This window comes from Heliconius melpomene, chromosome 3 (genome assembly GCF_056956725.1).
Source record: "Heliconius melpomene rosina isolate 202511_hmr_F chromosome 3, ASM5695672v1, whole genome shotgun sequence".
Classification (NCBI taxonomy): domain Eukaryota; kingdom Metazoa; phylum Arthropoda; class Insecta; order Lepidoptera; family Nymphalidae; genus Heliconius; species Heliconius melpomene.
Genome location: NC_140391.1, coordinates 8,781,956 through 8,794,413, shown reverse-complemented (window position 1 = coordinate 8,794,413; position 12,458 = coordinate 8,781,956). Strand labels below are relative to the sequence as shown.

The 12,458-nt window shown below is 33.9% G+C and overlaps 1 protein-coding gene across 1 annotated transcript in view; it reads right to left on the bottom strand.

Moving 5' to 3' along the window:
- LOC146540078 (progestin and adipoQ receptor family member 4) overlaps positions 1-12,458 on the bottom strand; it is a 75,046-nt gene that overhangs the window by 11,301 nt on the left and 51,287 nt on the right. The window contains exon 3 of the mRNA XM_085207640.1: positions 2,688-2,791. Within this exon, the coding sequence (XP_085063766.1) occupies positions 2,688-2,791 (104 nt within the window). The remainder of the gene's footprint in view (positions 1-2,687; positions 2,792-12,458) is intronic.

Genomic DNA, 12,458 nt, shown 5'->3' with positions numbered 1-12,458 from the left:
GTAAAGAAGAGATCACACATATTTTATTGCTATTTTTTAAAAATCGTACGTGTTCAATACTGTAATATATGGAATGTAATGTGTTTCTTATATTTTGTATAATAATAAAAACTATAAATTCAATTAAATAAGGGACCCGTGGGTCACTTGAAGCGTGCTTCAAGACTTCTCGTAAAAGCAAATGTCTGAATAGAAACACATTGAGACATTCTTTTCACAGATACCGCTTTGACTATAGGATTCTTGCTCTTAAGTTAATTTAGTTATTAGAAATTTAAGATTAGTGGTTTTTAAGCTTATTCTTGATAAGTTTTTAGGTAATTCTTATCTTATACTTAGCTAATTTAAGAGTAATCATGCGTAAAAGTAAAATAAAATAATATTTTTTTAGCTTCACGCTGTATCCTACACTTGGTAGGGTAGGCCACGAAAACCTGGGAACCTAGTGTTACGATACTCTGTTCCCATTAAGACACGTCCATTCCTAATTTCGAATGGGGAGACATTGTGTCTTGGGTAGCTCAAGCCGAGTTTTGCCTAGACACATATTATACATACCCGACAAAATATAAAATATTTAATTTCGTCCAGTGAGAATCGAACCCACAAGCTGTCGTGTTACTGGGCCCTAAAATAATGTTTTTCTAAATCTCTAATATCAAAAATTGTATAAAACAGTAATATATCTTAAGGTTATGACGTAGTGACGTTTCTTGTTAACGCCGCCTTGTGCTTGTGCACTTTTAATTAAAACGAGATTCTTTTCAAAGATGAGGATGGGGAAACTAAAGTTCATGTCAATTTAGTGTATGGCTATTGTGCGCCAGCAGGGCAATGTCTGGCTGTAAATGTTTATAGGTTCGATCCTCGCTCATGAAATTTAATTCTGTCTATTTTTTCGCTGTAGTAGAGGCAGCAGAAAGGAGAAAACGCAGTGTCTTGACTCTAGGGTCTATCTACGTATGCGGGGTAAAGTACGTAAAAAAAAAAATCCATTAACGTCTCCTCCAAAGCTACTGAATGGTTTTCTTCTTACCTTCACAGCCGCAAACAGAGCATTAAACTTGAAGGAAAACTTTCATCAGTGTGCCATATCAGCGCTGGTGTACCGCAGGGTAGTGTACTGTCCCCCCTACTTTTTTCCATATTTATTAACACTCTCGCTCCACACATAACGTCATTTCACCACCTATATGCTGATGATCTACAAATTTACACGACCGCCGCCATAAATGATATCTCTAGCGCAGTAACCAAAATTAATTCTGATTTACAAATAATCAGCACCTGGTGTAAATCGTTTGGGCTTTCAATTAATCCAAGTAAGTCTCAGGTATGCGTGTTTGGTAACTCTAAGCAATTATCTAAAGTAATTTCTCCTCTCCCTCCAATTATGTTGGACAATGTTTGCTTAGAGGTTAGTGCGAGTGTTAAGAATTTGGGAATAAGGATGGACAGTACACTTACCTGGTCGCCTCATGTCTCCGAGCTTAGCCGCAAGATTTTTTGTGCCATAGGTAGATTGAGAAGATGGAAGAATCTGTTACCTTTAAAAACTAAAATATCTTTAGCCCATACTCTCCTTCTACCTATACTAGATTATGCCGATTCATGTTGTTTAGATATGTCTCAGCAACTGCTTGGTAAGCTTGAGCGCCTTCAAAATCTTATCATAAGATTTATTTTTGGATTAAGAAAACACGACCATGTGTCACAGTACCGTAGTCAACTTAAGTGGTTGTCAATAAAACATAGGCGCTATTTGCATTCCCTCACACTCCTTTATACCGTCCTTTACCATCCTATCACTCCACCGTACCTCAAGGAACGTTTTAAGTTTCTAGGGTCGGACACCGTACACTCCCAAACCCTCCGTTCCCGTAACAACAACCTCCTTGCAATACCTTTGTCCCTCACGAAATGCTATGGCGATTCCTTTACTGTGATGACAGTAAAACTTTGGAATGAGCTGCCAGTGGAAGTGAGACGGTCCCAATCGGTTGGGATATTTAAGCGGCGTCTTAAGCAGCACTATCTCAAGCTAAATACCTAAACTGACATTTTTGCTTAATCCCTTTATTTATTTGTATCTATTTACTCCCTTTATCTATTTCTATTTGTATCTATGTATATTGGGTGTATCTAAGTATGTATGTACGTATGTATGTATATATTTATGTATTTGTATGTAGGCATGTATGTATATATTTGTATGTATGTATGTATGTATGTATGTATGTATGTATGTTGTGTATTTATCCGTGTATGTATGTTTATATGATAAATAACGTATTTATATTTGATAGTATCATATTTATTATTACTTTTTGCACCTTTTCGCTATCTTTTATATAATAAGTCCTTTCAAATGGTTGCCTGTAAGAAATCGCTTTTAGTGATAAGGCCGCCATTGCACTATGTATTGTCTTTCTGTAATTACTGTTACTGTACTGATTCTTTGTTTATTTTAGTGCAATAAAGTATTATTATTATTATTATTATTATAAAAAGTTTTATATAAGGGTACAACGTATTTGTGAATATACAGCACGATTACCTAATTGTTACTCGTGGGCCCGATATTCGCTAAAGTATATATTTTTTTGTTTTTTGATTTGTTCATAAATATAGCAAATATAATATCTAAATAAATTAGGTAGTTACATGTTAAAGTTTTTTCTTCTTACCTTGTATAGACCTAACATGCTGCCGAGACTGTACACAGCGAGAGCAGCGTAGCGCAATGGGGCGGGCGCGCAGTACACAGTCGCTGTCACCATTGGGATTGCACCTGAAAAACAGCAAAACTAAAAAATCCGATACTTCTAAGCTTGAAAAAAGTGATACTTTTCTTTACTAAAGTAAAAAATAAAATCGGTAAAAATTTAAAAAGATGCCTTTATAGATAAAGTACATGATAAGCAACTTTATGTTTATTTCTTCAACTATACTAAACATCTTAGAGAGTCCTACGAGAGTTTACTGATAAAACTTTTCGATGAAATAGCGATTTCTAGAAATATTTTTTTCAATTGTATAAGCCACGATTAAAGAAATAAAATACAAGAGAAAATAGTACAAGTTCCTTATGTATCAGGCAGCACGACATGAAAATCATGAAAATGCTGAAAGTAACCAGTGAATTGCTACTGAAATTCATTAAGTGGAAGTATGTGGAAGTGGAGTGGAAAACCGGAAGTTACGTGCTCGCTGCAGTTTGGCTCTTGATTGCTTCAATTGCTGTGATTGCTCGGGACTGTCCACGAAGCCCCATTTACCATTAGCTACCTACAGCAGCTACCTACTATATTTCTAGATTACAACCTTAACAAGGTTACGACACTGTGTGGCTCGGTGCCATATTTAGTAAAGATAAATCTAGATAGATTTATGGCAATACGTTAAGGTGAAATATTTATTAGGATAAAATAAAGAAATAAGGGGAAAGTATCTCACGTTTTGGACTCAAATCTTATCAGAAAAAAATTTATATTTGTGATACAGCTGTTTCTAAGCTCTGACGTAAATGGAGAACTTAGAATTATTTGTATATTGTTAGTCTCTCTTCGTGTTCTTCCCATCTCAGGAGAGGCAGATAGAGTCGAAATCGAAAGAATTCCATCGAAAATTACATGCAGAAATAGACAAAAGGACAACAAATTGATCCTAAGGCTTCATATTTCTTCATTAATCATTTATTCGAAGTGTTTTTTTAAATAGTTTAGAAATATTTAAGACATAATATAAAAACCTGAAAGTACTCTTTTATTGTACTTTAGATTGTAGCGCTAAAATTTGTCACTAAAGTGCTTAATAACTATAATTGGCAGCGACGTTTTATTTTAAGTGATCGTCTTGTATGCAGGTAGTGAAAGATTTTATGTGAAACATTTTGGTTTAACTCAAATCTGTGTCATATTTTAGATACAACTTAAATATTTGTATATAATTAATTTATAACATAACATATATAGGCAAAATGGACAGAGGGAACCTAGTGCTAACACACTCCAATCTCTACTTTTTGACAATTTTTTAAACACTGTGTCGAGTGATGGAACTCATCGCTGCGTTTTGAGAGGGGGGTAACGAAGATAATTTATAAATAGGACTACTTCAGCATATAATAGAGAAGGCAGAGAGAATCTAGTGTTAACACACTCTGTTTCACACTTTCCGCCGATTTTTTGAGGCATTATATTATTAAGGCATAAATTAGTCACTAGAGCGAAAAAATGAAAATATTTATAAATAGTAATTCAATATCCCGAGTGGGAATTGAGCCCACAACCTTTACACGCTTGTGCCATTGCGAAACAAGGGCGTTAGAACAAAAATATTTAAATATCTTTCATTGGAAATTTGAAATTAATTTCTTACTGTATGAAGGCGCAAATTATATGAGTGCAAGTGTCCTAGTCGTAAAACGCACTCGGCGCTCTTACCACAATTGTTAACATAAATTCAACGCTTGCTTGCAAACACGGAGTTTGCACCATTTTCAAACCAATGTAAAGGAGAAAGTTTTAACTTATTTTTATATTCTTTTTAAGTTTACACTTTATTCTCAGAGGGTTAGATAAAAGAAAACCTGAGCGTTCCGTTTTATCTGGAAATAAAAATAAAAATATATAGGTATATGTACAATATATATCTTTTATTTTTAAAATATGATATCCTACATTTTTAAGAAATTAGGAGTTAGGACTGAAGTGAAGTTTAAATGGAATAAGGTCTCATATGAATGAAACGACTGTTGGTTGGTTTCGAAACTACTTCAGTAAACATTTTTTAATTTTTTTTTATTAAATACTATCGACCCTCTTGCGGCTTCGCCCGCTTTTACTACTGGATTATTCATATAATGTATGTTTGCAAAGCACTTAAGATGATGTGAAAATTAATTAAACCCTAATGCAACCCGCATTTTCGTAGTTTCAATAAAGATTTTCCAATTGTTTTACACAGCAAGGATTTTTTAGTAGGTACCGTAATTTTAAATCTGTGCTACTAATCTTTTCAAGTACTTATTAAAATACATTTAAATGACTATTTTTAGATAGTTAAATGACTATTTTTAAACGGAAGAAATTATAAACAAAAACCTACCTACTAATAACTACTACAAAAAATATGAAACCAAATATGTCGCGCTGAAATAATACAATCAACTCCAATTATCCAACACGTGCAAACGCATCTAAATCTTCGTTGCTATAAAGGCAGGCGGGTTTTTTTTTCGAGCTTGTGGTTAATGCTGAAGAGGGTATTCTGTCCCTGGTGAAAAGCAAGCACTACGTGGCTGCCTGTGAGGAAAATTAAATAGAATGCATCGGCCGGGAATCGAGCCCGGGCCGCCCGCGTGGCAGGCGAGCATTCTACCACTGAACCACCGATGCGTGTAAGGCAGGCGGGCGCGGCGGACGCATGGCGAGTGGCGAGCCGTTTCGCAGCATGGATTTTTTGATATTGTATCAACTTCTAAAGTACTTATTAAAATGAAAAACACTAAAAGACAGTTTTGATCTACATTAAATGGCCAACGTAACTAATATATTTATTTATATGCTGAGAGTAAGGGATAAGTGAAACATAACTCGATACAGTTGATGTGTAAACGGCGTGATGTGTTAACAATTAAATGCGTTTTTCTGTAAAACTATTCGCAATTTCGAAATAGTATAAAAAGCAAATTTTATCTTCGTTTAACGTAGAAAATTAATAAAGTATTTTAAAGGATAAGGATTAATACCATTATGGAAAAATATGACTCACAGTAAAAAATATATTGAAATTATTATTTTTAGATAGAAAAATGATAATTACACGTTATTCTTAAAAGATACAAATATGCCGTCGCGGACTTTTTTGTAGATCTTATTAAGAGGAACAATACTCCAGTACATTTTTTTCATGTAGTACTTACCATTAAAGCAGCGCATGCGCGAAAGTGTCTCAACGGGTAGGACTTTATACACATTTACCGTATTTATGTTAATTTACTTAAGAATGTACAAATACTCGACCAAATGGTGAAAACCGCAACAAAATCCGTTGGGTGGTTTAGAAGAAGAAGAGTTAGAAACAACAGACAGACACGAAAAGCGACTTTGTTTTATAAGATATAGGATAGGATTTAATAGTTTTTATTATTGCCTTTTCCCTGTAACCTCTGCTTACCCTGCTGTGTGCGGGATACAGCGTGAAGCTGAATTGAAGTGAATTAGTATATTGGAAAAGATTGTGACATAAACTTAGATACTAACTATTAAAACTAAATGGAACTTCACAAATATCGATATTACTGATATTTGTGAAGGATTCTATTTAGTTCATCTTTTCAATCAGGCTTCACATTGGAACATCAATACGTTAAAGCCAGACGTGCGGGGCGACGTTTACACCGTAGATTTTAATCTTAATGGATATGAGAGAACTATAGAGGCCAATCGTGGCGCAGGTGCCTGCAACTGTAAACGAGGATGTGGATTCGATTCCCACTCGAGGAAATAAAATATTTTATATTTTCTTTTATTCGTTCTTGTGTCCAGGCAAAGTGCAGCTTTGAGTTCTTTTACTCAACATGCAGTGTCTCCTGAATTTGATGAAAGGGGAGAACAGAATGTTAGTTACTAGGTTCCAAGGTTCCCTCTGCCTTTCCTACCATGTGTGGGATGTAGCGTGAAGCTAAATATATACTCGTATATCTTTTCAAAGCTTCAATCTACTTTATAAAATGGAATGGACATTGTAAAGCTCTGCTTAAACCTCATGAGCTGTACTTATCCTAACGTATACACGAAGTCCGGCAACAGATTTCGCTACTTAATATAAACAGTTTCTATGTGACTTAATAAAATTAGTGCCTCATTATGTACTCACTATTTCACAAGAAACAATATAACACATAGAAAATTACTTTTTATATCAGCAGTATCATCATGAAGCCAGTTGTGCCACAGCGGCACAAGTGTGTGAATGTAAACGCGACTGGTTGTGGGTTCGATACCCACTCGAGGAAATGAAATATTTATTTAAATTTATATTTCCATTTCATCGCTCTGGTGTCGATGCAAAGCGTGGCGTTAAGTTCCGCTACTCAACATGTAATGCCTTCACAAACTAGTGGTTGCAATCAGCTTTATATTATAAATAATTGTCCTGAGAAATCAAAATAAATAGAACTGCTACATATAGTTAGTTACACTCAAAAGCTTCACCGGGCTTCCTGAAGTGTATTAATTGAATTAAACGTACCTATGCAAATACCTCACTTGGGCCTGTTCATTGAAATTTGTGTAGATTCAATTTCACTCAAACTTCGCTGTTTCGAAAGTTTTGATGGGTTATTCAATTTTCAGTTTGTGAACCATTTACGCTATATGATATTTCTACTTTGATTCTATAAAATAGCCATGGATGTTTTCATTTTCACCTACTACGAATATTTCATTTTAAATATTGATAATGTGAAATCAGTTAAATTATATTTTTGTAACTTTAGGTCAGTCGTGGCACAGAAGTACAAACGTATGACTGTGAACGCGATAGGTCGTAGGTTTGATTTCCACCTCAGGAAATGAAACATTTAATATTTTCATTTCATTCTGTGAGGCGTCGAGTTCCACCACTTAACACGCAATGCGCCCAGAATTCGGCGAAAAGTGGGAAACGGAAGTGTGTCTATGGGAACGGAGTGTCTTAGCATTAGGTTTCCAGTTCTGGCAGTGTATTAGGTTTCTAGTTTCAATACAATATTGTAATTTTCATGATTTAGCTTACAGACGATTTTTAATGTTAAATGTTCATTTTTATTTGCTAAGATCTAAACTAGTTTTACAAAACTAGAACCACACAGTGTGTTTCTTGAAATTATGAACATATTTGGCAAAACTACATTTTTAATACTTAAATATTTGATTTTACATTTGTGCACTCACATATTTGCTTAAGGAATCTACGTCGAGCACGAGAAACTCAACTATGCACGCAAGTACAATGAGCTTTAAGCTTGTTTTAAGCTGGAGGCTATAACATTATTTACGAGCTTTGTGCCGCTAAGTTTGCTGCACGGGAACTTGTGGATGCTTGGTTTAACGCTAATGAATGCTGATACCAGTGAGAGAGCTGTAATAACAGCAGATATATATTTTGTTATTCTTTTAGCCTCACACCTTATCCCGCTCGAATTGGCACTGCTTGGTCAGTGGCGGCCTGACTTTGGCGGAAAGTGGGTAACGGAAATGTCTTCGCACTAGGTTCCCAGGTTCCCTTTGCTTACCCTGCTATGTAAAGGACAAAGCGTGAACATAAAAAATAACATTAAATAAAGCATGTAAGTTAAACTTAAAATTTATTAACTTTAGTCCATTGTGTGCGTAAAGCTTTAATCTTGACCTGAAAGAGATCTAAATTTACCTATACACTGTATTGGTAATCGGTTAAGAGGGTTGGTATTTTAGTTTCCAAAGATTGAACTTCAAATAGACGGCCTCGGCCTCCCCAACCCTATATAGAAACGACCGCAGACTACGTAATGGCTGACCTGCAAGTAAATTGAGGAATCGGACCAAAGATTTAAGATTAGCCTATATAGTTTAATGTAGATATATTGTGAATAACTTTCAATAGTAAATGGCAACGTAGCGGCACAGAGTCTGCCAGTAAATACGACGTTTGTAGGTTCGATTCCCACTCAGGGGATTAATTTTAATTTCATTTTCTCACTCTAGTGCTCTCATGATAAAAATTGGGCGGAAAATTGATAACGGAGTTTCTTTTCTATGGTGGGGAACGGAGTGTCTTTACTCTAGGTGCTGTATGCATGCATGCTTACCCTGCTGCATGCGGTATACAGGGTGGTACTGATTTTGAAGAATATATACAATAATATATACCTATAGCAAAAGTTGTATAAAGAGTGCAATTGTATTTTGATTTCAAAGACTGAAACCTACAAATGTTTCACAACGAACCAAATATTTCGTGAAGTTACGTTGCCTCAAATTGCATAGTGCATTTCGAGCGATAAATCCTCTACAGCCGTTGTACATGACACTATCTTAAGTCAGCTATTGGAAAAATCATTTATTCGTGTAGTTTTGACAAATTTGAATAAAGATGATGTAAGTAATTTTTTTAATTTTTTTTTCCAAAATTTGGTGGAAATGGGGAACGGTTAATACTAGGTTCCCTCTGCCTACCTAAATACAGTTGAAGTTAAAAAAACATATAAGACTTAGCTCAAAGCAAAACAAACCAAAACAATCTTTTATCACAGAAGTAGTCTGTAAGTAATGTATCTGTTTACTACGATCTGTTTTTAGGAGCTTTATTCAATTTGTATACTGTCGAGAAATGTTCTTTATTTTCTTTCTTTGACTATATTGACTTCTAACGAAAGAAAATGTTAGGAGCATTATTTTTAGTTTCTCTCTCTCATCTATTGGACAATTTAACAAAACACACAACACTTCTAACTTACAATCCCTTTACATTTGTTAAAATATTAATAAAAACAAGAAAAAAGGCAAATCCAAGAGCTAACATTGACTAAATAAACCCGTGCACTCTATATTCTATCCATATTCCACATGTCCCAATTAGACCTGAATATTTTTGTAGCTTTGCTCCACAGAACGCGTTCATTTACAGATTTAAAGCTTTAGAGAGAGGTACCTATGTAACTTTTACGAGTTCGGGAGTTTATGGTGCGCCGTAACCCGCTTTTTTAGACCACTCCAAGCCTGTAATAAATGTATATAAACAAGTGAAGTAATTTTTACAAAATATTTTTAATAATTAGAGCGTGAAGTTGATTTATTTTATTAAAACGCAAAAAGTTTAATTACAAAGAATCAGTCTTATGATAGTTTGAACTTTTTAGATTTTTATTATATCTACAGTTGTTCTCTTAATGTATCTCTTATAATGGCAATACATTATGCATTTCCACAAACGGGTTTCGTCTCTAGCAAAACAATAATCATTTATAAAATATATAAATAGCCGCGGCGATTGTATGTTTAATAATTTAATATATTTTATAATATTTAATATTTATGATAGTTCCATCCACTATTCCTCAAATTATTATGTGTTAAAAATACAGAAATTTTAGTGTAAAAAAATTCTTTTTCGTTAACTCTTCATAGGCGTCTATATATGACGACTTTACAAACATACTCTCCGAGTGTCCTTATGTTTTTACGTACGTATGTGATCTTATTTACATAATATTATCGACTTAGAGTAAAAGGTACAAAGGTCACCCGAGGTCTCCTCTTGTATCACAACATATTCTTGCATCATAAGAAATATAAAATTAAATAAAACATAGAAAAAAAATATATACAAAAATATTAATACAAAAATATGTAAGAGAAACGAATTATTTACTTTGTAATAAATAGTACTTTTTAAGTCGGCAATCGTGACCCAGTACTGTTAACCATATCATGTTTCCGTTAACGTTAATAACTTGTTAATAAATTGCATATTATATTACCTACTAATTAATATACACTTCTTTGTACATAAAACATAATCTTATTAGAGATACCATTCTTTTAATGAATTATTTTCGTTTTCTCATTCTGGCAAGAAATCATTTTTGAAAATTAGACAGTGCATGAAGAACGGAGTGTCATAACACTAGCCTAGATCCGAACCCGCTCGATATATGCGGGATAAGTGTGAAGAAAAAAAGTAATATAATTGATAAACCTAAGAAACGAGCAAATGGTTATAAACAATATTATTAAGATTCCTTATAAGATTTACATATTTTAATATAGGGTTTTCCCAATGCAATCACAGAGCGGCGCGTGCATGCTGATGATGTTTGTACACATATATATATATATATATATATATATATATATACATAAATCACGCTCGGAAAGATATTATACATGATTATAATAATAATATTCACTTGTGGTCTAGTGAAATGTCGATCAAGTGCCACCAGTACCTATTTGTTTTAAAACTGTGCGAAGTTTTTTTTTCCAATTTCTCTTTTAGATATGTCTTATGCTACCAAAGTTTAAGAAGATAGTTGCTAGAGAATACAAGCATTTTACAGTTCTAATGATTTCTATGATTTCTTCTTCAGTTCTAATGATGTTTACAGACTCGAGAGATTGTAGGTTCGATTCCCTCTTGAGTAAATGAAATATTTAATATTTTCCTTTTTATCGCTCTGGTGTCGAGGCAATGCGAGACATTGAATTTCGCCACTCCTCACACAATACCTCCAGAATTCGGCAAAAATGGGGAACGGAGTGTCTCAACACTAGGTTACCTCTACCTACCATGCTGTGTGCGAGATACAGCGTGAAGCTGTATAAAAAAAAATCTGCTTTGAAGCTTTTCGTCTATTTATTTCATATAAAAAATACTTCGTCCAAAATTATAATAGCTATAAAAGTTCATGTGTATAAATTTGTCAATAAACTATGCCCTATTTAGGTAGAAACGTTGATTGCCTACCAGCAGTCAATACAAACACGCCGCCATGTTCAAATATTAGCTATGAAATATGTTACATTATTATGGAATAGCAAATTACTTACGCATGCGATAGTTGTGAGTTCAGTCTAAGTCAAGGAAATATTTATGTATGAAATATTTTTTAGGCACCCTCGTGGTGCAGGAGCACATCGTCTGCCTATAAGCACGACGCTTGAGAGTTCAAGTCCCAATTGAGGGAATAAATTATTTTCATTTTTTCGCATTAGTAACAATACAAGGCACAGCGTTAAGTTCTGCCAATTAAAACCTAATGTCACGACAGTATAGTATAGTACAGTACAACGTGGAGAACGGAGTGTCTCAGCACTAGGATTTTTCTACCTACTCTGCTATATGCGGCGTGAAGCTATTTATTTTTTAAGATAGTTTTTCATTCTGGATAGACTAGGCTCAAACACACACGATTGTTTATTACTTTATGATTTGTTTTTGTTTTTATATTCTGTCTGTGTATTAAATATATTTCAAGTAGAGATAAATTTTATTTTGTTATCTTATTTTAATTAACCTTATATAGGAAGGAAATGTTTATTTTTATTAATTTAATAAAAACAAGTATAAACACAAAAGAATCTCCAATTACTATTACTATCATTAATAAATATTATGACGTAAAACGTTAATTATTATCTCACGATAGATAATTTTCTAGGTCATTATTTTAAATGACTAATTATAAAGTGATTACAAACACGCAATAGATAGACGAAGACTCAAGAATTCGGCGAAAAGTGGAGAACAGAAGTGTCTTAATGGAGAGCGGAGTGTCTTAGCTCTAGGATCCCTCTGCCTATTCTGCTATGTGCGGAATACAGCGTGAAGCTATGACAGTAAATATAAAGGTTACTATGACGCAGTAAGATAGTTTCACTCAATTGTTTAAGGTTTGAATCCCTCTAAGGGAAATTATTTGAAAACTACTT